We start from the raw sequence: 25,885 nt of genomic DNA on the forward strand, positions 1-25,885 counted from the left end.
CCTATTCCACTGCTGAACTACTCTGACTGTGAAAATGTTTTCCTGATCGTTGTAATTGAAGTTTAAACCCATTACTGCGTGTCCTCTCCTCTGCAGCCAACGGAAACAGCATCCTGCCCTCCTCCAAGAGACAACCTTTCAAATACTTAAAGAGGGCTATCATGTCCCCTCTCAACCTCCTTTTCTCCAGGCTGAACATTCCCAAGTCCCTCAACCTATCTTCATAGGGCTTGGTCCCTTGGTCTTTGAAAAAGTTACTGTCTTTCTCAAAAGATCAGGGAAATGATATGGGCACAATTTACATTGCTTTCAGTAAGGTTTTCATAAGGTTATGCATGATATTCTTATTGACAAGTTAGTAAAATGTGGTATGGATCTAGTACTGTTAGGTGGGTAGACCACTGGTTGAGAGATCGCACCCGAAGGGTGCTTGTAAATGGTTTGTCGTCCTCTTGGAGAGGAGTGACGAGTGGAGTGCCTCAGGGGGCTGTCCTGGGCCCTGAGTTGTTCAACATGTTTATAAATGATTTGGATGAAGGGATGCTTATTAAATTTGCAGGTGATACTAAACTGGGAGGGGTAGCAAACACACCAGAAGACATAATCAGGGTTCAGGATGATCTTGACAGGCTGTAAAACTAGGCTAAAATGAATTTCAACAGTGATAAATGTAGAGTTCTTCATTTAGGTAGGAAAAATCGTATGCATCACTATAGGATGGGTGAGACTTGTCTGGGCAGTAGGATGTGTGAAAAAGATATGAACATGAGTCAGCAGTGTGACTGTAGCTAAAAAGGCAAATGGGATTTTAGGCTGTATTAAAAGAAGTATAGTGTGTACAGATCACATGAGGTAACGTTAAACCTTTACTCCGCTCTGGTTAGACCTCACGGAGTCCTTTGTTCAGTTTTGGGAACCACAACTTAAACAAAATATAGAGAAACTGGAGCGGGTCCATCGAAGGGCTATGAAGCGGGTGAGGGGTTTCGAAACCAAGTGCTATGAAGAAAAGTTGAGGGAGCTTGGTCTGTTTAGCCTGGAGAGAAAATGACTAAGAGGTGATATGATAACCATTTTCAAGTACCTGAAGGGCTGTCATCTGGAACAGTGGTCCCCAACCTTTTTATCACCGGGGACCTCTCAACGCCAGGGACCACTCACCGGGGACCACTCAATGCCTTTTACTGAGGCCCGGTGGGGGGGGGTAGTTTACTCCTCTACTCTCAACCATGGCCCTAACACTCTCTGGTCGCTATGGTAATGTTTAAACATCCCTTCAAAATAAGATACAGACACGCCACAACAATGAAGTGTGTTGTAAAGGGCTGGGGGGGTTGAAGTAAAGGGCCGGAGGGGGGAAAGGCGTCCTTCGGGGCCCACCTCCAATTAGTCCAAGGACCACATGTTGGCCCACAGGTTGGGGATCGCTAATCTGGAAGAAGTTCCTGACAGTTAGAGTGGTTCCTCACTGGAACAGTCTTCCTCGGAAGGTGGTGACATCTCCTTCTTTGGAAGTTTTTAAGCAGAGAGGAGTGAAGGACTTGGGAGCACAGGTTGTGTTTTCATTGGTTTTTCCTGTTAATGGCCAAAGCTTAGGAAGGGAAAGAAAAATAATGCAGATAAATGACTGGATGTGTTATTAGTGCCATTGGGAAAGGTTTGGGTTTTTGGACCATGGATTGTGCTACTGTGATGAAACTTATCTATCAGGAGATGGTTTGCACCTCTCAAAGGTGGGGAAAAGTGTCTTTGCATAGAGTCGTGCAGACGTGATGAGGAGGGCTTTAAACTAAGTCCAATGGAGGAGCGAGACGTACATTCAAAGCGTAGTTTAATGACGATAACTGTAGATGGTGTTTCATCAGACTGGAGGGAGGAGAGTAGCAGGGTACCTCAGGGCTCAGTGCTCAGCCCGGTACTTTTTAACATATTTATTAATGATCTAGATGAGGGGGTGGAGGGACTATTCATCAAGTTTGCAGATGACACCAAATTGGGAGGACTGGCTAATACTCCAAAAGATAGAGACAGAGTTCAACGAGATCTGAACACAATGGAAAAATGGGCAAATGAGAACAAGATGCAATTTAATAAAGGTAAGTGTAAAGTTCTGCATCTGGGTCAGAAAAATGAAAAGCATGCCTATTAGATGGGGGATACGCTTCTAGGTAACTCTGTGTGTGAACGAGACCTTGGGGTACTTGTGGATTGTAAACTAAACATGAGCAGGCAGTGTGATGCAGTGGTCAAAAAGGCAAATGCCATTTTGGGGTGTATCAACAGGGGCATCACATCAAAATCACAAGATGTCATAGTCCCATTGTATACGGCACTGGTCAGACCACACCTAGAGTACTGTGTGCAGTTCTGCAGGCCGCACTTCAAGAAGGACGTAGTTAAAATTGAAAGGGTACAGAGGAGAGCGACGAGGATGATCTGGGGCCAAGGGACCAAGCCCTATGAAGATAGGTTGAGGGACTTGGGAATGTTCAGCCTGGAGAAAAGAAGGTTGACAGGGGACATGATAGCCCTCTTTAAGTATTTAAAAGGTTGTCACTTGAAGGAGGGCAGGATGCTGTTTCCGTTGGCTGCAGAGGAGAGGACATGCAGTAATGGGTTTAAACTACAACTACAACGATATAGGCTAGATATCAGGAAAAAACATTTTCACAGTCAGAGTAGTTCAGCAGTGGAATAGGCTGCCTAAGGAGGTGGTGAACTCCTCCTCACTGGCAGTCTTCAAGCAAAGGTTGGATACACACTTTTCTTGGATGCTTTAGGATGCTTAGGGCTGATCCTGCGTTGAGCAGGGGGTTGGACTGGATGGCCTGTATGGCCCCTTCCAACTCTATGATTCTATGATTCTATGAATACTACAGATTTAAAGGGAATGGCAAATATGCAGGGAACTATTAACTTACAGGAAAGTTCAAAAATTCAAACACTGGGGAATGCATATGAAGGATTATGATGTTTCTACACTAATGCACAGAGTATGGGAAACAAGCAGGATGAACTAGATGTCCTAATAAAGGAAAGATACTATGATCTAATAGGCATTACAGAAACCTGATGGGATAACTCTCACAACTGGAATAATAGCATTGAGAGGTACAATTTATTTTAAAGGGACAGACAAATGAAGGGGAAGCAGTAGCACTATATGTTAAGAATATATATACTTGTGAGGAAATATATGTGGCTGAGCATGAGAGTTCAGTTGAGAGTCTTTGGGTAAAAATAAGAGGAGTAGGAAATAATAGTGGTATTATGGGGGGGGGGGGTCTGCTATAGACCACCAGGCCAGGCAGAGGACTTGGATAAGATGTTCCTTGACCAGATATGTAGGCATATGCTTTAGTGCCAAATGCATTCAATTTTTTAAAAACAAATTAGGTAAACACAGCAATGTATAACAGATAACAGATAACAAATAACAATAATAAATTCAGCCTAAAGAATAAAATCAGTGTATACAGCAACAGTAATCTTACAAAGGACTTGTGTCTTCACACAATAGCAACCTGCTCCAGCTTCAGCAGCAAACAAAGAAAAAAGTTCTTGGTAGAATCCTTTCCAACCCAAATTGTGTAGTTTTGAAGTTCTTCACTGTAGCACAGTCTTGAAACTTTGAAGTCAAGAAGCCAAAGGGGAGATGACAGACTTCCCAGATCTTATACTGTCTGTTCAGAAGAGCTCTTTTTCACAAGATTTCAAGAAGTCACAGCCTTCATTATCTTGAAGAACAAAATAAAATGCATGTATATCTCAACAATCACATTACCTCACATAAGTTTTTCAAAAGCATGCTAGTAAAAGCTTAATTTTTGCCAAGGACAGTGTAATTTAACTCTCACAGCAGCTGTGTGAATTTAGCATTTTAAGGGGACATTCCAATATAATGCAAAGAATAAACAGAAATAATACAACCTCATGAAATTTCGTAATACAGTTTACTCAAATTACCAAACCTTAACAAGCACCTGAGGCTTAACCAATCATAAAAAAGACAGATCCGAAATTTGATTCAGCCCATGTGGTACCATTGATTTTAATCTGAAAGTCAATCTTGCTTCTTATTGCAGCAATACTCTGTGCATCTGTTCTATTAAATTTATTGGGCTTATATTGAAATAAAGTAACAAATGAAAAATAGCTGTGTGCGTGTGTGTGTGTGTCTGGCTTCCTGAAAATGTCTGGCAAGTAGTGCTTCCAGAATACCATTGTGAATCCTAGAAATGTGCTCCATTCTTCCAATCTTCAAGGAACATGGTTTATGACTGAACCCAATCCATTCTTAGGCATGCTGGCCCAGCACAGCAATTAGGGATAGAAGTAGACACCAACAGTGTTCCTTCAGGATAGAAAGGATGGCAAATGGCATCCCTGCTTTTATGTGTCTGAGAAATTTTCTGAGAGAGAATGGAAATGGGCAGTTTGAGAGAGGTTGCCCTCTCCATGTGGTGACATTGGTTAGAGAGGGACAGAGAAACTGAAGCCTGGAATGATGCTCCACAAGCAGTGGCTGAACACACAGTTATCATGGGTGCTTTAGGCTGATCCTGCACTGAGCAGGGGGATGAATTAGTTGGCTTGTATGGTCACTTTCAGCTCTATGACTCTATGATTCCCCATGTGTGTGCTCCTATTTTGTTACAGGAATGCCACAAGCACTATCCTAGTTGAAAGGAAGGGGTGGAATGGTCTTGGGAAGGCAGAATGTCAAGATCCACAAGTTCACTAGTCCTTAACCATAATTCAAGTTCAAGTTGCATGACACAACTCACAACCTACTAGGGTGGCCCTCTGGGGTGTCCACTCTTTCGTGGAAGGCCAATGGTTGGGTCTGCCTGGCCCCAGCCTCCTCGTTCTCCCTCTTCCTGCTGGAAGAATAGCCAGCCCCCCTCTGCTGGCCCAACTTCCTAGAGGTAAACTGGGCCAAGAGAGTGGGGTGGATGGGTAGGAGGAATAGGCTTGGCCTGCTGTCTAGCCCCTGGACACCGAGCACTGTCTCTACAAACCATGTGAGATCCTGGGGGGAGGGAGAAGCAGTCCAGCCCCCTCCCCTGCAAGCCCCATGGAACTGAGCACAGCCTTTGCACTGTCCTGAGTCAGGGGGCTGGAGACACAGGAAAGGCTTCACAGCAGCCCCATAGTTCACAGTTCCCAAGAAGGAAGGTCAAGGAAAACAGATAAAAGGTCACCTGCCAACCCCATAGGGCACAGGGCAACCTTTGGGCCCTACTCCACGGGGCTCCCTTTTCTTTCTCTCTCTCTCTTTCTCTCTTCCTTCTTTCCTGTTTCTCCCTTCCTCCTTCTCTCCCCTCTCCTTCCTTCCTCCCTCCCTCCCTCCCAGTTTGGTGGGCCAGTTTGGTGTAGTGGTTAAGAGTGCGGACCTCTAATCTGGCATGCCGGGTTTGATTCTGCACTCCCCCACATGCAGCCAGCTGGGTGACCTTGGGCTCACCATGGCACTGATAAAACTGTTCTGACTGGGCAGTGATATCAGGGCTCTCTCAGCCTCACCCACCCCACAGGGTGTCTGTTGTGGGGAGAGGAAAGGGAAGGCGACTGTAAGCCGCTTTGAGCCTCCTTCGGGTAGGGAAAAGCGGTATATAAGAAACAACTCTTCTTCTTCTTCTTCCCTCCCTCCCTCCCCCCTTCCTTTTTTGTTCTTCCTTACTTCCCTTTCTTTCTCTTTCTTCCCCCCCTCTTTATTTTACTCCCCCTCTTTTGTTTTCTTCCTTCCTTCTTCCCCTTTCCTTCATCTCCCTTCCCTTTTTTTTTTTGTCTGTCTTCTTTCCTTGGTCTCCAATTGAAATTTCTACATAACTTAAAAAGGTGTGTACTAGCATTTTACAAATCCTTACTTTACTGAATCAGTCCTTACAATATTGAGATTATTGTTTGATGCTTATTTCAAACACATGTTTACACAGGTTCTACCCGAAAGACTATTGATCTGTCCTTTGACATTTTGGAATATATGTTAAAAACTTAAAGTTAATTGATAAGTGCCTTTAATTTTAATTTTTTAGTTTGGCACATGTATAAAATGTCAATTAATATACTAAGTGTTCTTGCTCACTGAGGAAAGCAATTTGAAAATGTCGTTGTACTGAACTACTTACTGTTATGGATATGGATATTGTTCTCTGTAAATGTTCTATATGTTTTATGTAAACTGCCCAGAGCCGTAGGGAAGGGCGGTATAAAAACCTAAATATAAATAAATAAATAAACTGCATTCTGGCAAGAATGCTGTTGAGACTATTAAAGCACCAAGACTACGTTCAAGAAGGACCTTGTTTTCTTTATTGGTTGAGAAAATAACCATTTTTAACTTTATCTTCTCCTGCCTGCTGTTGGAATAGCAGCAGGCAATGGAAGCTAGGGGTGGGGAATGTCTGGCCCTCAGTGGGCTCCTGGCTACCCTATATTTCTGGCATTCCTAAACTGACCCCAATATTTTGGGTTTAAATTTGGCTCTGGAGTGCCCAAATACACACCCATACCCTCAAAGTATTTTTGTCTTGAGGGCAATAAAACATGTATCAATGGTTCAGTTGTACACCATTGTCTAAATCTTTCTGACTCAGATATTGATAGCAATAAAACAGGAGTAAACCAAAAGCCAGCTTTTGTTAAAATATGTTTTCTTGAAAGATGGCAATAACAATATCGAAACAAAGTATTTGTAATAGGCATGGGCAATTCAGTTGTGATACGATGAAAAGTACCCCAAACAATGCTGATTCAACAAAACAAAATCAGAGTCCAGTCAGGCACCTTTAAGACCAACAAAGATTTATTCCAGGCGGGAGCTTTCAAGTCTGAGGAAGAGTGCTTGCACTCAAAAGCTCACGCCTGGAATAAATCTTTGTTGATCTTAAAGGTGCCTGACTGGACTCTGATTTTGTTCTGCTCCTTCAGGCCAACACGGCGACCCACTGGAATCTCTTCTTCCTAGTCTCAGTGATACTGAAAGCCCCTCGTAAGGAAGACTTGAGGTGCTCTAGATCAGCAATCCCCAACCTGTGGGCCACGGACCACATGTGGTCCTTCGACTAATTGGAGGTGGGCCCCGAAGGACGCCTTCTCCCCCCCCCCCCGGCCCTTTACAACACACTTTGGGTGTCATTGTCTCCCATCACTCCCAGATGGGACTATCTCGTTGCAGAGAAACAAGCTCAGGGTTCCCATTGATTTGTCATTGTCATGAGTTAAAATAGTGAATATTTTCATGAGTGAAAATAAAATGTTCCTTATGTTCATTGTTGTGGCGTGTCTGTATCTTATTTTGAAGGGATGTTTAAACATTACCATAGCGACCAGAGAGTGTTAGGGCAGTGGTTTGAGAGTACAGAAGTAAACTACCCCCCCCACCAGGCCTCAGTAAAATTGTCAAGCGTTGAGTGGTCCCCGGTGATAAAAAGGTTGGGGACCACCGCTCTAGATCACTCATACTTTGCTAGCAGGAAAGGAGATGGGGCTACAAGTGAGAGACTTAAATGATTCCATCCAATTTGAACAGCTGGGCGGGAGTTCCATGGCAGGGGGTCTGGCCACCCAAAAGACAGAGCAGAGCCCCTGGAGTTGGGGCATGGTGTCTACTGGGAGACAGTCCAACTGCTCCTGGCGCCCATTGCTAGGTTGTCCCTGTTACTAGGGCAGAACTGGCTAGAGGTGCACAAGCCTTTCATCAATTGGACAGAACCATGTCATTCCCAGACCTGAATGCACTGGGGAGGCAATGAACCAATGGAAGGGGCTACAAACTATGCCATGCCTCCACACAACGTAGTGTGGGTGTGCTGGAGGAAGGGTGAGCTTCCCCCAGAGTACAGGGGTCTTTAGGAGGGGTCAGTGAGCAGGGACGCGTGCTGCCCCTGCATCATAAGGCTGACTGCAGTAGAGCTGGTGGAGGAAGAGCCGTTACCAAAAGCCTTGCTGCAGGCCATGAGTCCGTCTAAGCTCCAGGCACTGTGACAATTCTTGGATAAAAATATATCCCGTGATTTTATCAAACACTCCTCCTCACAGTCGGCTGCCCCGTGTTGTTCCAAAAGGAAATGGGTGGAATTCTGGGCTGGGGTTGAGCGCTTCGGCTTGGTTCAGCCACTTCAATGATCACTGTATCCCTAGGCGGCGCGTAGGAGGCATGCCTCCGCCACCCCTCCTCCCTGTGCCGCAGCACTGGCCTCCGACGCACTGCCTCGGGATCCAGTGATAACCGAAGCAGCCTAACCGAGCCAAAGCGCTCAACGCTACCTGGGATGATGCACTGACCATGGGGGATTGAATGCCACCTCCATATCTAATGTGTCCCCGCCCCGCAGTGGCCTGACACCAGGTTTGGGAACGCCGTCAGTGGGGGAAATTGAAAGGTAAAGTGTTAAAGCAACTCTTGCCTAACATTCTTTTGCGCTTTTGGTGGACACAGTAGAAGGGATGTTTGACTTGAACATCTGGACAGGAATCATTCAAGCATCAATACAAAATCTGGAACTTGTCCTGGCACAGCTGACTGAGCGATTCTGTTGACAAAACCTGCTGATGATAAAAGAAATCCACTGAAGTGAAAAAGGAACCAGGGTATGGTCCTGCATAATGGAAAGAAAGGCTGTTGAAGTAAATGGGTAGAATGTTTTATGAAGGGGACCCCCCCCCCAACTTTCAACCCTGCCCATCATTCACTGTCACTGGTACATTTTGTCTCCCCTTCCAATTTAATTTAAATTCAAAGCTCCTGGCTGAGAAGCAGCTTATTTCCCATACCCAAAAGCTGCTGAAATATTTCATTCTCCAGATAATTTATGCTGGTGCAGGGGGACCGTGCTCCCCACAAGCTTTTGGTCTATCCTATACCCCAAACACTATGGCACACTATTTTCCCAACCTTATAATACCTTCAAACCGCAGAGGGTTTATGTTAGCCAGACTAATCGTATTTCCTTCTGCAATGGTTGAAGGCAGGTACAGGAGAATTCCCCGCAATGAAAGAATTTGCAGGTATTGCCATACAGAACCAGACTCAATTTGCCACATCATTCTGCGATGTGAGTTGTATAACAACCAATGTTCTGACTTGATCTCCCCACTGCTACCCTTCCCTAATGTCTCAGATGGCAGGGGGGCTCTTGAATGGCTGCTTACCGATAATGGCTCGGAGACCACTGAACGGGTAGCCAAGTTTTCATCTATAGTAATGACCCACAGGGTAAAGAAGTAAACGTCACTGGCGTCATCTTTTTGTATTTGCTGCTCCCTTGCCTGTTGTAACTTTCCTCACAGATTTTAGACTTGTATGACAGAACCGATTTGTATATTGTTTTATATCATGAAACTAAAAACTTATATTGTGAAATATTTCATTACCATTCTGTTGAGAAAGGGGAAATGTGTTGTCCCTCCTCCTGATGTATAGATAAGGGCTTGAAATTTATCCCACCCCCCTCGGTTGGTGAACAGATTCCACGGGATCCTGCAGACAGAACATTAAAATCTGGCTTTTTATCGTAACCCAGGGAATAGATGAGACCGCCAGGCTACCTTCTCAGAGAAGGTATAGATTTCATTGACAGTTGAGGGGTGTGTGTGTGTAGGGGGGGGGTTCAGTGCTTTTGATCTTGTGCTATTGAAGCATGCTTTTGAAAGGACAACAGTGTGTGTTTATATAACACAGAGTTGCTGAAAAGCTTCACTGCAGATTGAAAGGCACACCTGGCTTTAACTGAGATACACTCAAGTATGAAAGGTGCACACAAGATATATCACAAAGTTCCTGAGGTCATGCTCAGGTTAGAGGCCCCATAGGGAAGGAAAGATGGGGATGGTCCATGAACCAAGGGGAGAGGAGCGATGCTGAATCTGCACAGGTGAGCCTAGTGGCTACAAAATGGGTACCACCTACCTTTCTTATTGCTGCTTTTGTTTTTTTTTCCTCCTCCACCACGTTAGTAGGGATATATGTAGAAGATAGATTCTTTTTTGCATGTCTTTGAAAGAGCTTTGTAAATAGCAGTCTTTCCCAAGTGGTCTATGTGTCCCTCTCCCAGGAAGAGGCTGGATGGCTTGGTGGCCAGAATTGAAACAGAAAGCCTTCTGCACTTGATTAGGGAAGCTCAAAGAGGGGAGCCAAGTGCAGCAGGAGGCTCTTTCTTTTCCTGAATGGGGGGGGGTATTGGAGACAGCAGATCACAGAGAACGAGGAGGGGGAAATAAATCCAAGAGGCAACTCTCTGCTGAGAGAAGTGTGGGCTTCTGGAGATCCCAAAACGAGGGCAAAAATAAGTATTGAGAGGGAAGTCTTGCAACTGGGAACCAGGAAGCTTTTGAACTGACACCTTGGTCAATCAGGGAAGACTGCTTTGCTATGTCAGCATTGCAGGCATGGGCAGGAAGTTAATCTGCAAAATGCGAACATCTACACTTATACTGGGGGCTTTAAAAGCTGGCCCTTCAAATATAACAACTTATATTCACTCCTGGATATCATGGGGAAAAGTGGATCAATCATGGATGTTGGCGAGGGAAAATTTAAAGTGCCCAAAATCAAAATGGAAACCGAATACAGTACAGAGGGGAGGGATTTTTTCAGGCTGGGAGAGGATAAAAAGCAAAGTGCAGACTCGACCCAGTGCAGATAGGATCCGACCTTGCACTGGCCAAGCACATATTAAGAATTACAATCCTGCCTCGGACCTCAAGCTCAGTCTTCAGTAGGTCTACAGACACAACATCCCCCCCCCCCCATGATAATGAATTAGTAGATGGAATACACAATCCTGGAGGTACTGGGGTGTGAACCAAATCAGAGTAGACCTTTGCAGCTCTGGTCTTCGTCCTGATGTTCTGGAAACTGTTAGATGAGTGGTTCAATCAAATTGCCATGAATGGCTGTATAAGCAAGGCCGTGGAACAGTATATGTTCTCTTGTTTAAATTTGGCCACTCCCACAGTAACACTGTCTCACTATGAGGGGGATATTCTTATAATGACCCTCTATAAATGCCCTTCTATTACTAGCCGAGACAGAGAAGTGGCCGGGGCCAGAGCCTATCTCATTTTAACTGGGGCCAAAAAAGTTGGAGTTTTACTGAGGTCCAGTTGATGTCGATTGTCCTGTATCCGCTGCTTAACTAATGATGCAGCTTGATCTTGAGCTAATTAAGACAGGAAACGTGTGGAGAAGGCCAGGTTTTGGATTTAACACTTGGTCCAAGATTATTGGGAGTTGTCTTAAAGGGTTAAAGAAGCTACACCCTGTGAATTGTGGGTTAATTTTAGCTAGATTCCTACTGCTAACAGGGTGGCAGCGGACCTCATCAAGGTCAGCTGTTTCGATATCGGTCATGGCAAATAAGCCCTGAGGTAGGTCGAACGCGGCAGACCCACAGATGCTCAGGAACCCAGCTCTCTTCTCCCTGTCTCCATCAGTGATGTGTTGGTGGCGACGTAGAGTAACCCTGAGTCCACTAGAGGGAGATAGAGAGTCGGTGTGCTCGTTATAAGAATCATAGAATCATAGAGTTGGAAGGGGTCACACAGGCCATCTAGTCCAACCCCCTGCTCAACGAAGGATCAGACTTAACCATCCTAAAGCATCCAAGAAAAGTGTGCATCCAACCTTTGCTTGAAGACTGCCAGTGAGGAGGAGCTCACCACCTCCTTAGGCAGCCTATTCCACTGCTGAACTACTCTGACTGTGAAAAATTTTTTTCCTGATATCTAGCCTATATCGTTGTACTTGAAGTTTAAACCCATTACTGCGTGTCCTCTCCTCTGCAGCCAACAGAAACAGCATCCTACCCTCCTCCACGTGACAACCTTTCAAATACTTAAAGAGGGCTACCATGTCCCCTGTCAACCTTCTTTTCTCCAGGCTGAACATTCCCAAGTCCTTCAACCTGTCTTCATAGGGCTTGGTCCCTTGGCCCCAGATCATCTTCGTCGCTCTCCTCTGTACCCTTTCAATTTTATCTCCGTCCTTCTTGAAGTGAGGCCTCCAGAACTGCACACAGTACTCCAGGTGTGGTCTGACCAGTGCCGTATACAATGGGACTATGACATCTTGTGATTTTGATGTGATGCCTCTGTTGATACAGCCCAAAATGGCATTTGCCTTTTTTACCGCTGCATCACACTGCCTGCTCACGTTTAGTTTACAATCCACAAGTACCCCAAGGTCTCGTTCACACACAGTGTTACCTAGAAGCGTATCCCCTATCACATGCTCCCTTCCCTTCCAGCATTCTCGTCCATGGTATGACACTCATCATGTCTCTGAGTTTATTAAAGTTTGCCCTACGAAAATCCAACATCCGCGTCTGGCTACAAGCTTCCTTGGCTCCCCATCTCAAAAGGAATTCTATGAGGACATGGTCACTTCCCCCTAGGGTCCCCACCTCCTTCACCTCATCCACCAACTCTTGCCTGTTGGTCAGTATTAAGTCCAGTATGGCTGAACCTCTTGTGGGTTCATCTACCATTTGATAAATGAAATTGTCAGCCAAGCAGGTCAGAAAGTTGCATGACTGAGGACACTTCACAGAGTTTGTTTCCCAGCACACATCTGGGAAATTGAAGTCACCCATGATGACAAGGTCCTGCCGCTTGGATATTTTCTCAAGCTGCTCACAAAGTGCAGCATCCACATCCTCTCGTTGGTCAGGCAGTCGGTAGCAGACACCAACCACCACACTGTTTGTTTTCCCATTGCTTATTTTCACCCCGATGCTTTCCACCCAGATGCTTTCCATAAGGAAGAAAAGGCACAATTTCCCCAGCAAGATTGGAGCCCTGAAGCTGCAGGGAGAAGCCCTCTCCCTCAGAAGCACTCCTTTGTATAAAACTATCAACATTTTAGGTATGGAATTCTGCTGTTGTTTGTATCCTGTTGCCTTCCATCTGAATGAAAAGGTACCAGAGACATCTGTGAAGATCTTCCAACACAGCCCAGCTGCCAGTTGTTGCTTCTTCAAGGGACTGCCTGGAAAGACGGAGTCCCTGATCTGCCAAAATACAACAGGCCTGAATTGTTGTTGTTAGATGTGATGAATATGGTTCCAAAGATGATCTCTGTTGAAGTTGGGTTATTTATTTAGTTATTTAGATTTCTATACCACCCATTTCTTTGCAGCTCTGGGCGGTTTACACAGAACATTACAGCTCTTATAACTTACAGCTCTTACTGGGACCCAGTAGGTAAGGGAGAGGAATGAGAAGGCGACTGTAAGCCACTTTGAGCCTCCTTCGGGTAGGGAAAAGCGGCATATAAGAACAAACTCTTCTTCTTCTTCTTCTACATGAAACATTATGCAGACAATACCATCAAAACAACTTTCAAAAAAACATCAAAAGATTACAAAACCACAATTATAATATAATAACAATTAAGAGTAACTTTGGGAGAGTCATGGGCAGGCGTCTGGAGGGACCAGCAGGTGTTCTAAGTCGGTCGGCCTCAAGCAAATGCCTGGTGGAAGAGCTCCCTCTTGCAGGCCCTGCGGAACTGTGGGAGTTCAGGCAGGGCTCTGATCTCCTCAGGGAGCTCGTTCCACCAGGTGGGGGCCAGGACCGAGAAGGCTCCACATGATATTCTTGTTCACAAGCTGATAAAATGCTGTATGGATCTCATTCTGTCAGGTGGATCGATAACTGGTTGACTGTACCCAGAGGGTATTTGGTAATGGTTCAGCATCTTCTTGGAAAAGAGTGAGAAGTGGAGTGCCCCAAGGATCTGTCCCGGGGCCTGTGTTGTTCAACATATTTATAAATGATTTGGATGAGGGATTAGAGGGGATACTTATTAAATTTGCAGACAATACTAAACTGGGGGGGTAAGCAAACACAACCGAAGACAGAATCAGAATACAGGATGATCTTGATAGGCTCGAGAACTGGTCTAAACTGAATAAAACTAAGTTCAATAGGGACAAATGTAAAGTTCTGTATTTAGGTAGGAAAAACCATCAACAACAATATAGGATGGGGGAGACTTATCTTGGTAGTAGCATGTGCAAAAAAGATCTAGGAGTCTTACTAGACCATACATTGAACATGAGTCAGCAGTGTGACTCAGTGGCTAAAATGGCAAATGGGATTTTGAGCTGTATCAAACAGAGTATTGTGTCCAGATCATGAGAGGTGATAGTACCGCTTTACTCTGCTCTGGTTTGGCCTCACTTGGAGTACTGTGTTCAGTTTTGGGCACCACAGTTGAAGAGGGATGTAGACAAACTGGAGCACGTCCAGAGGAGGGCAACAAAGATGGTGAGGGGTTTGGAGACCAAGACGTATGAGGAATGTTTGGAGGAGCTTGGTCTGTTTAGCCTAGAGAGGAGACGACTGAGAGGGGATTTGATAACCATCTTCAAATATGTAAAAAGGCTGCCATTTAGAGGATGTAGCAGAGTTGTTCTCTCGTGTCCCGGAGGGATGGACCAGAACCATTGGGATGAAATTAATTCAAAAGAAATTTCATCTAAACACCCAGAAGAAATTCCTGACAGAGTGGTTCCTCAGTTTCTCAGGCTTCCTCAGGAGGTGGTGTGTTCTCCATCTTTGGAGATTTTTAAGCAGAGGCTGGATTTGACGGAGAGGCTGATTCCATGAAGGTTCAAGGGGGTGGCAGGTGACAGTGGATGAGCGATTGGGATGTGAGTGTCCTGCATAGTGCAGGGGATTCGACTAGATGATCCAACTCTATGATTCTATGGTTTTCTTGAAAATAATTTTTTTCAGACAAAGCATTTATTCCAACAGTAGAAAATGAAAGTGTGACACAAATAAATTAGGCTGACAGAAATTCCATTGTGTTGTAAGCGTAGTCTATGATGTCTGGGAAGTGCTGGCCAGTGCCAAGTGTCAACAGCTGAAATTGATACATCTTCAGCTTTGTTCAGGACTTACTTCATGAATATTATGGTTAAATCCTTCACCCCCCCAAGCAGACTTAAAAGGGCTGATTTTGGCATGCCAGGATCAGCACCTCTCCTAAAGCCTTGATAGAGCACGACGGGGATAAAGCCCCAAACTGGCCGCCTTTGAAGAGGTATGGTAGCCGCTGATTCGCCTCCTTACTCAGCTTCGGCATGGTGATGGTCCTACCCTTGAAAATAATTTTTGAAAGATTAATTTTTTCCTTTCCCTTCCCCTGTTCCTCTAACTGTTGCAGAAAAAGATCTGGAAGATGGGGAATGACTCCCGGTTTGTAAACAAGGTCAAAAAATGTCCTTCATGAAAAATGACACTGCAGAAATGTAGCAGTTATTTCCTTGAATAAGTTCCGTCACAATCAGCTTCCCCTAGATGTATGACCGACTGAGGGGAATGGAACATCACATGGCTAGTCCTGACCCATGTGCCAAGAGGTGTGTTACTTGCCAGGGGCAAGACTAAAGCTATGATGGACTGGATGATCAAACATATGGATTTGTATTGGTCCAAGTGGCAATGAACAACATGGCTGTGAACACCTTTGTCCATCATCTTTAGGACCTCTTAGAGGCCTGGAGATGTGCCAGAAGACTGGAGGTGAGTGTATGTTATCCCAGTCTTCAATAAAGGGAGGCGATATGACCCAGGAAACCACAGGTAGCTGTAGGAAAGATGGAGCAAATATTAAAAGGGGTGACCTGCGGACATCTAAAGGATAACTTGGTGATTCAGAAAAGTCTGGATGGATTTCTCACCAACAGGTCCTTCTAGACCAACCTGCTTTCATTCTTTGACTGACAGTCTTACTAGATCATGGAAACTCAGTTGATGTTGTTTACCTGGATTGAGAGGGGACATGATTGCTGTCGTTATATATTTTAAAGGTTGTCAGAGGAGGGCAGGGACTGATTCCTGTTGGCAGCAGGGGACAGAACCCGAAGTAGTGGGTTTAAACTATGTGTAGAATGGTACCACAGAGTAGCTCAGCAGTGGGATGGGCTGCCTAAGGAGGTGGGGACCTCCCCCTCACTGGTGGTCTTCAAGTAGCAGTTGGACAGATCCTTCTCCTGGATGCTTGAGGCTGGTCCTGCACTGAGCGGGGGGTGGACTAAACAGCCTGTATAGCCCTTTCCAGAACTATGATTCTGTTAATACCCATTTCATGTAGCTTCTTTTAAAAACGTATTCCCCTTTTGGAATGCTTCATGAAGCTCACCCTGGTGGGGTGGATCTGTACACTTTTCCACACAGGAAAGCCCTTTGTGCGCCATTCATCTTGAATCACTGGCTGGAATGGGAGCAGGAAGGCAGAGGGCTTACTGCTTCTTTGGAGTGCCTTAATTGCCTCGGTCTATCTTGAATTGTCTTGACTGACATATCCAGGAGAGGGAGAGAGTGTTTGCGACAATAAATGCCATTGAGCTTTCTCCACTTCTAGATAGCATCAGATGGAAAGCAATCCTCAAAGTGCTTGGCAATCACTTCCATAGAAATCTATACGTCCAGATGGAGAGGCAGGTGGTGGTCTGCAGAGAAGCAGAGATGCACACTCTGTTGGAAAGCACCGTTTATCAGCCCCATCAGAGAAAGCAGCGCTGCTCCTGCCACTCAGCAGCACAGGAGTTGTGTTCGGTCTTTCAGGCATTTATTACTTCAGATCAGATCCCATGAGATGACCCCATTTCTATCTGTTAGATTGGAAACACGTCTCAGCACATGAAGAGCGGATGGTTCACTCAGACTAAAGTGAAAAGCAATTAGCTTCATTGAGATAAACAAAGGACTGTTTGATAGCATAGAAATTCTGACTACAGTCCTTTGGGGGGGACGAGTGATATATATTCAATGCATTGTTAGGAGGAGGCTCAAAAAAGTGAGCTGCCTGGAAGATGAATTCAAAATTGTTATATAGTCATAGAATCATAGAGTTGTAAGGGTCTTCCAGGGTCATCTAGCCCAACCCCCTACACAGTGCAGGAATTCATAACTACATATGTTTATTGTATCTTTTCCTGTTTTCTGTAAACCGCCCTGAGCCCTCGGGGAGGGCGGTATATAAATGAATGAATGAATGAATGAATGAATGAATGAATGAATGAATGAATGAATGAATGAATGAATGAATGAATGAAAAATCTCTGGAACCCAACCAGGCCTGGAGGAAATTCACCTACCATCCCACAGTGGCGATCAGCAATTCCCTGGGTATGCAAGGAAGGGCCACAAGAGACTCACTCACCATCTGCCTAAGTTCATAAAATCAGCATTTCTGTCAGTTGACTATCTAGCCTCTGCTTAGGAACTTCCATAGAAGTAGAACCCACCACCTCTCGAGGAAGCTGTTCCACTGAGGAATCGCTCTATCAGGAATTCTTCCGGATGTTTAGCCAAAAATTATTTTGAATTAATTTCAACCCATTGGTTCTGGTCTGCCCCTCTTGGGCAACAGAAATCAACTCTGCTCCATCTTGTCTATGACAGCCCTTCAACTTTTTGAAGTTGATCATATCACTTCTTAGTCATCTTCTCTCCAAGCTAAACAGACCAAGCTCCCTCAACTGTATGGGAGGGTGGTATAAAAATCTAATAAACAAGCTAACAAACTTTTCCTCACACAACTTGGTCTCTAAACCCCTCACCATCTTCGTAGCCCTCCTCTGGACATGCTCCAGTTTGTTTACATCTTTCTTGAGTTGTGGTGCCCAAAACTGAACACAGGACTCCAAGTCAGGTCTTACCAGAGTGGAGTAAAGTTTTACTTGCGTTGTCTGGACATTATACATCTTTTAACACTATAGTCAACCATACGAAATATGTTTAACTCATTTCATATTGTTACTGTGAATGTTCTCCCTATTTTTTCTTTCCCTGTCTCATTCTTTCTCCCTCCACCCGTCTTTCTTTGTCTTCCTTTCTCCCTTTTCTCTTCCTTCCTTCATCCCCTTCCTTACTTTCCTTTTTCTCCCATTCCTTTCCTCTCTGTATTCTTTCCTTTATTCCATTTCCTTCCTTCATTTCCATTCCTTTTTCTGTCTTCCTTCCATTTACCTTATTTTCCTTCATCCCCGCCTTCCTTCCTTTTCTCTTCTGCTCCTTTCTCTATTTTCTATCTCTTCCTTACTTCATCCCCTTTCTTTCTTTCCTTTCTTTCCTTTATCCCTCCCTCATTCCTTTTTCTTTCTTCCTCATGCTCCTTTTTTCTCTTTTCCTTCCCTTTTTCATCCACCTTCCTTCATCCCCCCTTATTTTTTCTGTCTTCCTTCGTCCCCTTTCCTTCCCTCCTCTCCTTCTTTCCTCCTTCCTTCCTCTTCCTTCCTTCCTCCCCTTCTCTTCATTCCATCTTCCTTCCTTCATCCCCTTTCCTTCTTTTTGTTCATTCTTCTTTCCTTCTTTTGTTTCTACTTCCCTCCTTGCTTTTCTTTTCTTTCCTGCCTTCTCCTTTCTTCCTTGTTTGTTTCTTCCTTCCTTCCAGCTGTTTTCTTCAGAGGAACTGGTGGCTGGAGCTTGATTGTTATTCCTGAAGAGCCCCAGGGTGGGAACCCAGCTTCCTACACATGGAGGAGGCAACACAGCTTCCTAAACATGGAGGAGGCATGGGGGATCAGACCCGGCCCTTGAGACTGAAATCTGCCACTCGAGTTGGAGCAGGGAGGAGAGGGAGGAGGGTCAGCACCCAGGAAGGACACAGTGCATGCATCCTAGTGCCCCTTGTATTCCTGGGTGCAATGGGCTTTATCTCTAGTTTAGTATAGGAAAGAATCAAGCCATCAGTGAGGATACAATTCTTATATATGAGAAGTACTGCCATTAAACCATATTTTTTTTTAAACAACGGGTCACTCATACCTGATTGCCCCCTCCTGTAGCTGAGACCTAGGCAGGGCTGATAAAAAGTTGCATCTCCACCCTCAACTTCCTGCTGCCCTCACAACAAGGTGTGGAGGGAGGGGAACCAGCTGCAGAAGCAGAAAAGGCCCCAGTGAGTAGCTCGGCCCTGGAAGGGGGGAGGGAAGTACAGTATGCCCCAATGAGTAGCTCAGACATGGGGGGAGCACAGTCAATTGCCCTGGTGTAGGAGGGGGGGGATCCAACAGTCTGGATCTCAAAATCCAGTAGGGAACAGGGTGGGGTGGGGGGGGGGGGGAAGCTCAGGACCCAGAAAGCCACAGGGCAGATATGTGTGCTAGCGACCATTGTATCCATGGGTACAATGGGCTTTGTCCCTGGTTTAGATATAAAGTTTAGATCTGAATTAATCAGCGATGTTCTAAGGTATGAAAGGTTGGAAACTCAAAAATTACTGCAATTAGTCCAATATGTTTGTTTTTTGTGAATTTATTTTCTCTCTCTCCTATTATGCTGTTTCTTCTTCTTTTTCTTTTTCATTTGTAAGAAATTAAATTTCTATTAATAAAAATTGTTTGGAAAAGGTACCAGTATGGTTCAAGAAAATAAGGAGTTGCACATGTCACAGGAGGCGGCAAAGTACTTTAAATGTTCATAGCTTGCACCTGGAATTGGGCACAGAAATAAACTAATGCTGTACAACACCAAGGTCAAAGTGTTAACATTTCATTACAACAGCTGACTGTATACTATAGTGGGGTGAATCTTTCTGCTAATGGCAACATTTAGCAGTTCTGTTTTCCCTGGGGGGAAACAATGAGCAAATTGCAAGAACAACAGAGCAAATTGCAACAACAGAGGCTTCTCTTAAAAAACTTTTTAAAACAAAACAAGATAGTTTACAGTGGTGAGTCTAATTATAACTACTATTTCTATGGAACAGGGCTTTCAGGTGCATTTATTTTTGTAATATGTGTTCTCCAAGACTAGCGGACCCTATAAAAAAAGTAGAGTGAATTTTATTATTGCAAGTGAATTTGATATATTATTTGTAAACAAAACTATTTTAATGAACATTATAACAAAAATAAAAAACTGAAAATAATAGCAATATACAACCAGAACTGCCTAAATATGTAAATTTATCCTAAAAACCTTTTCCCAGTTTACAGAATCCCTGTTTGCAAGTGTTTACTGCTGTAAGAATAAAATATCATCTTAATACTTTCCTCTAAAAGGCGATTGTAACACTTCCGGACTATAATGCTTTCACGTATGATGACACAAATCTCTTGGTAAACTAGTCCCTACAGCAAGTATTTTGTTCAAGGTCAGTTGTTTAAATTAAGAAATAGACCAGTCTAAGCTAGTATGTCTCAGAGAATTAAACAGCCCGCCCCCACCTGTGGTCTATCATCCTAGTGCCTCACCACAGGTTTCATTAGGTTAATATTAACTGCTTTAGATAGGTCCAGTCTAAATTTCTGAGGGCAATTCTGGCAATACCAAACAATATCTCAAACATAGCAGTTAGGATTGAGACAGGTATGGTCAACGTTCAGTCCAGGCTTTGGATAGCTACCTTTACATTCTAGCTAAAACTACTTTTCCAACAACAAGGTCTTGCAAGTCTAATAGTGATCGACACATTCGTCGCACCTTGGCAAATTGCACTCACTGAAAAGTTGTGCTACTATGGTCTCTCATATCAATTGTTTTTGTCTATGGGTTATGACAAGGCTATAGGTCTTCTTAAGACAAGAGTGATAGAAGTAGAGAGGCAACATGAGCCCAACAATATTCAGGACCCACTTTTTAGGAAAGATCTCCTAAACAGGAACACCCAGATGCAATATCTAAGAAAAGTGGTAAATCCTGAGCACAGGAGATCCTTTACCCCAGCGGTCCGGCAGGGGCGCAAACACGCGTGCGTGGCAGTCCGCGCATGTGCGTTTACGCTGCCGCCATGCCAGCGGCTTCCCCTCCTGACCCCTCCGGGCCGCGAGCAAATCGGCCGCTAAAGCGGCCGACTAGCTTGCAGCTCGGCAAGCTTCTCTTCCCTCCCCTCCCGAAGTGAGAAGCTTGCCGGGCCGCAAGCTAATCGGCTGCTTTGGCGGCCGATTTGCTCGCGGCCTGGCGAGCTTCTCGCTTGGGGGGGGGGGAGGGAAGACGGAGCTGCGGCCCGGCGCCGAGGCCTTCGCGGCCTGGTGCCGGGCCGCGGCCCGCGGGTTGGGAACCACTGCTTTACCTTCCTTCGTCACAATGCCCTGCCCTCTGTTTACTTGAGTGGGAAATTTGATGGACTCCCTCTCAAGGATCGACTCTATATCCGCAATGAGGGTCAAGTAGAGAAAACAGAACACATCTTATTTGAGTGCAAGCTGTATAAGCATATTCGGAGAGGTGCATTAGTACCAATGCCTAAAGAATGCCCTCAAGACCTGAGAAAGCATCGCCTGCAAATATTGCTATCAGATACAGATAATTTTTTAACTAGTAAAGTAGCAAGATTTGCATGGCTAGCTTTAAGAACTAGGAAAGATTGGGTGACTCATGTATAGCCATAATAGGTCCACAGAACTTCTTATGTTTTTTGGTTAGTAGTTATTATCGTATGTCTCTTAATCTTGTCTTTTGTTTTATATTTTAACAGCTTTACTAGTTTTATTGCTTTTATGTCTAATTTTATCCTTGTAAAATAGTCAATGGCAGTTAGTGCTTTTAAATGTTGACTTTTATGGTGGAGAAGTTTTAAGTTTTATTGTTGCTGCATTTTTAACCTTTTAATGTATTTCCTTTTACAAACTGCGATTGTATAGTAGTGCATCTAAAATTTTGGTCTAAATGACTGTAAATAAAGATTGGAATAAAGATTGGAACTGCTTTAGATATATTTGCAAAAATAATGTATACATACAAAGTCTCTGCAATGCATATTTTGCAAAGAATTTAAGAAGCAGCTAGACACTGTGTTAGGGAATGAGAAAACATACTTGCAATTACCAACAGAATATATAGCTTTGGGGGTTCTCTTGTTGCAGAAAGGTAAATTCTTTTTTTCTTTCAATGGGGGCACATGTAGTTACATGTTAGGGCCATGGTTTAATGTCACCGACTCAGACAATGCATGTTACACTGAAGAAAAAACAAACGTGGCATCTTAGAAATGCGAGGCATTTTCTTACCTAAATGTTGCTTCTGCAAAAGATCTGCAAGACTGATGGGGCGCCTTGTCCCCACTGGGAGTGAAGATGCTGGTGTATTTCGATAATGCTGAGGAGTTCCGAATCCAAAAGCATCTGATCTACTGCTTTTATTACTTTGTGATGATCCAATCTGGGACATGTAATGTGCTTCTCTGCCTGGCATTCGTAATGGTGTTGACCTAGTAATTCAACAGTCAGGAATAATGCTGCTTAACACATCTATTTATTTTTTTATATTTCTATAATCCTGCTCTATTGCTAATAAAACATATTTGCACTTACCAGTAAGAGAGGTTAACTGAGTGGTACTCTATGCAAAAACACAAGTTCTGGAACTTTGCGAAAGCAAAAGAAGTTCCCCTTCACCCAACTGCTTTTCCCACCTTCAGGCTACATGAAGGGGAACAATCGTACTCATACAGTTCATAGGAGCCACCATCACAGCCCATGTAACATGGTCATACGGGGTGCCATGGTCCCGACCACTTCTTCCCCCGGCACCTACCAAGCTTTTCAGGAAGTGGACAGGGAGAGTTTGACAGAGTTTGCTGCTGGCCGTCCCCATTCAAATAAAAGGGTTTTCCATGGATGCAACACACTGGAAGGTGGCAATTCCTTTGCACATTTTGGATTTTGCTCCACCTCCTGTGACGCTAGTGTGTCCTCACTCTGCATCTCAAAATTCCAAAGATGCCTCCAGGATCAAAAAAGAAGGGAGCCCTGTAATGCATATTTTAACAGATGAGCCACAGGGAGAAAAAAGTGCCTGCATAGAGATCCCTCAATTAACATCTGGTACCGTTAACTGGATATTTTCATTGCTGCAGGCTCCGGGAAGTCCTACATGAGAGACTAGTGGGCTTCAGACCAGCATATTGGAGGTGTTGGTCATCACATTGAAAACATTGGAAATCTCTGTGAAATGGCTTTATCTAAACAAGAGGATATTTATATTGGAGATCAAATGACACGTTTAACAGAGATGTTGGGTTAATCTTAATTTGCTTGTTATTTTGTTGAGGTCCCTTGAATACAAAATAAGTCATTTGCCTTCAGATGTTCTTGTTCCCATCAGAAAGTAGTGGGAGTAGAGCTCTTGTTCCCGATGAACCAATATACTGACTCCTTATGGCTGAGTGTTCTACAATCCCAGTTGGTGGATCTGCACTAAAGCCCGTTGTGGCAGCAAAGACATGAGAAATGAGGCACATCCACATGGTGGTGGGAAGATGCAAAAACTTCTTTGGGGACACCTTTGCACACAAATATTGTTCCAAAATATTTTACAGCTGGCCCATGAGTGTGCAGTTCTCATGTGGGACTGCAGAGGCGCCACAACCATGGATATTTGGTACTTAATTATCTGTAAAGCGCTCCGGGAGCGGTAGAAATAAAGCAGTAAGGGGCTGCCGATTGGGCCCTCTGCTTGTAAGTCTGGGGCCAAGGGGCCAATCGGCAGCCTGCCGATTGGTCCTTCCGTTTGTCAGTCTGGGGCCAAGGGGCCAATCGGCAGCCCCGCAGAGCACGGTTGCCAATTGGTCCCTAAGCCCCAGCCAAACGAGTTGGGACACGCAAAACGCCTCCCGACCCGCCCACCCGACCCGCCCACTGCCACCATTATGCCGCTGCCCACCGACACGCCAGGTAGGCGGCCGGCCGGGGCAGCCTGTTGTGCAGTGGGCAGGCGGGGGGGAGGCTTCGGGGCAGGCACAGGGACAGCCCCGAAAACCTGGAGTCAGGCGGGAGGCGGCTGGGGGGGGGGAGGCTTCGGGGCTGTCCCTTTGCCTGCCCCGAAGCCCAGGAGTCAGGTGGCAGGCATCCGGGGGGAGGGGCGGGGGTTTCGGGGCGCCCAAAGGGACAGCCCCGCCGCCCCTGCTAGCACCCGTTGTATTTGCCGTACGGTGGGCTTGATTTCTAGTTTATTATATTTGTATACCGCCCTCCCCTGAGGCTCAGTGAAATGTCACAATGCAGCAGTTCACCTTTGATATACTTACATAAAAGTCAATCTAATTTTTTTCTTCCTATTTATTTTATTGAGGAAATTTTATGCCAGTTCTCATCACAAATTACCAATTTGAAAATATCATTAAACACAAGGCAAAGACATAAAACTAGTGTAAAAATATCCACAAAACAGACCCAGGACAAGAAGCAAAACAGCTAAAAAAAGACCTGGTTAAAAGGAGAAATTTTGACCTGGGCCCTAACTGACCGTATTGCAAACATCTGTTTAGCCTTAAGGGAGAAGTGATCCCAAAGAGGAGCGTGACACCACTGAAGATGCCACCTCTGCTTGCCTCTGAAGGTGGGGCACAGAGATTGTGGCTAGCAAAGTAGACTCTTGCTGGGGGGTTGGGCTGTATGGAAGGAAATGGGGTCCCAAATCTGGCCCCAAGTCATTTAGGACTTTCCTTCAGCACAAGGGTTCTGCCCTGAAAAGGGACAAACCACCGGACACATCTGGAAATCCATGAACAGAGCTGCCCAACATTTGTAAGGGGAAATGTAACTAAGGGAGTACGATGATTTGGATCAAAGCCAGCCAAGAGGAAGAAAGGGCTTAATCCATCACCACCACCATGTACAGTTTAGCCAGCCTCATATCCTCACACCCAGGCTGTTAGGGGAAAAAAGACAGGCAGTCCCTCTTTAGGGTCAGCTTTACTTGGTGAAACTGCACAAGGGAAAGTTTAAAGCTCTTCTGTCCACACACTGTAGCCTTAATCACCTGAACTGTGGTCCTCAGCTTAATAAGGAACCCTGCTGGCAGCACTTTTTAAAACCCTAGGCAGCTTTGGTTCACAGTTCTCCCTGCATTTCATCTAGTTGTCCATGAAGTCTATAATTTCAATCGTTGAATCTCCCTGCAAGTCTCATTTGATTACCTTACAGATGCTGATGTACCATTCTGACATAAAGCCACTCCAGATAATCGAGAACTTCTGTAGGGAATAGTACCTGTAAAGAATATTCCTGATCATATTAGGACACTCAAGCACTTATCTGTTCCACATATTTCTTGTAAAGCCTTGGAGGAGGAGCTGGTCTCGTGGCTTAAGTGCCACTCAGCGCTTAACACCCACTCAGGGCAGCTGTCCCACCCCTGAGTGCCTCCTCCTCCAACCGGCTTGCCTGTCTGTCCAGTGGCCAGCCAATTACCTTCTGTCCCCCACCCCGACTACTCCCTCCTCTTTCCACTTCCCTCTGAGGCTTAGAAGCTGCAGATCCCTGCTGCATGAGAGCTGCCCCTGCTGGGGAGTGCCCTGCCCTGCAGCCTTTCCAGGTCCTGGGGGGAGGGAGAGGCCATCCACAGAATTCTTCCACCCCACTCCCATCTAGCGCTCACTGTATTCCTGAATGCAACGGGCTTGGCCCCTAGTATAACATAAGATATTGTCTTCAGAACATAAATCAAGGTATCTCTTTGGAAAAGTGCCTAAGAAGTGCCTTTCAGACCTTGCTTTTTGAGATTACTAAAGCCAGGACTGGGTAATTGTTCCACATTTCAACACAAAATATTCTCCAAATAGAACATAGATTTATAAGCCATTGCACATTCGCTAATATGATTTCCCAAATGCTGTGGTATGCCACTTTAACTTCACCATCCATCATCTGCTTCCTTTGGTCTAATTTGTAGATAATCAAGAGGAGTGTCACTAAAGACCACGATCAAGATAACTCATACTACAGTACTTGCCATTGCTGTGTATGGATATGCAAACTGGAAAACGATTAAAGCTTACAAGAAAAAAACTGATTCATTTGAAATGTGGTGCTGGGGAAGAGATTGACAGATACCACCCAGTGCCATAAAAGACAGATAAGTCTAATCACCACCTGAATGCTCCCGAGAAACTAAAATGACTAAACTTTAGGCTCATCATGAG

The 25,885-nt window shown here is 44.8% G+C and overlaps 1 protein-coding gene, 1 long non-coding RNA gene and 1 pseudogene across 8 annotated transcripts in view; 1 reads left to right on the plus strand and 2 right to left on the minus strand.

Moving 5' to 3' along the window:
• The window catches only part of LOC143840493 (uncharacterized), a 43,505-nt gene extending 39,850 nt beyond the window's left edge, over nt 1-3,655 (plus strand). The window contains exon 3 of the long non-coding RNA XR_013232221.1: nt 3,521-3,655. This is a non-coding gene — a long non-coding RNA (uncharacterized LOC143840493). The remainder of the gene's footprint in view (nt 1-3,520) is intronic.
• An 11,254-nt stretch (nt 3,656-14,909) lies between these two features.
• Nucleotides 14,910-15,320, minus strand: LOC143840839 (mitochondrial import receptor subunit TOM7 homolog pseudogene; annotated as a pseudogene).
• A 3,939-nt stretch (nt 15,321-19,259) lies between these two features.
• RNF212 (ring finger protein 212) overlaps nt 19,260-25,885 on the minus strand; it is a 31,336-nt gene continuing 24,710 nt past the window's right edge. For all 7 annotated transcript variants that reach the window (XM_077344112.1, XM_077344113.1, XM_077344110.1 and 4 more), the window contains 3 exons: nt 24,881-24,953; nt 21,972-22,171; nt 19,260-19,782 (listed from right to left, as the gene is read on the minus strand). In XM_077344112.1, coding sequence (XP_077200227.1) covers nt 19,745-19,782; nt 21,972-22,171; nt 24,881-24,953 — 311 coding nt within the window. In that variant the 3' untranslated portion in view covers nt 19,260-19,744. The remainder of the gene's footprint in view (nt 19,783-21,971; nt 22,172-24,880; nt 24,954-25,885) is intronic.

Source organism: Paroedura picta, chromosome 6, assembly GCF_049243985.1.
Source record: "Paroedura picta isolate Pp20150507F chromosome 6, Ppicta_v3.0, whole genome shotgun sequence".
NCBI classification, from domain to species: domain Eukaryota; kingdom Metazoa; phylum Chordata; class Lepidosauria; order Squamata; family Gekkonidae; genus Paroedura; species Paroedura picta.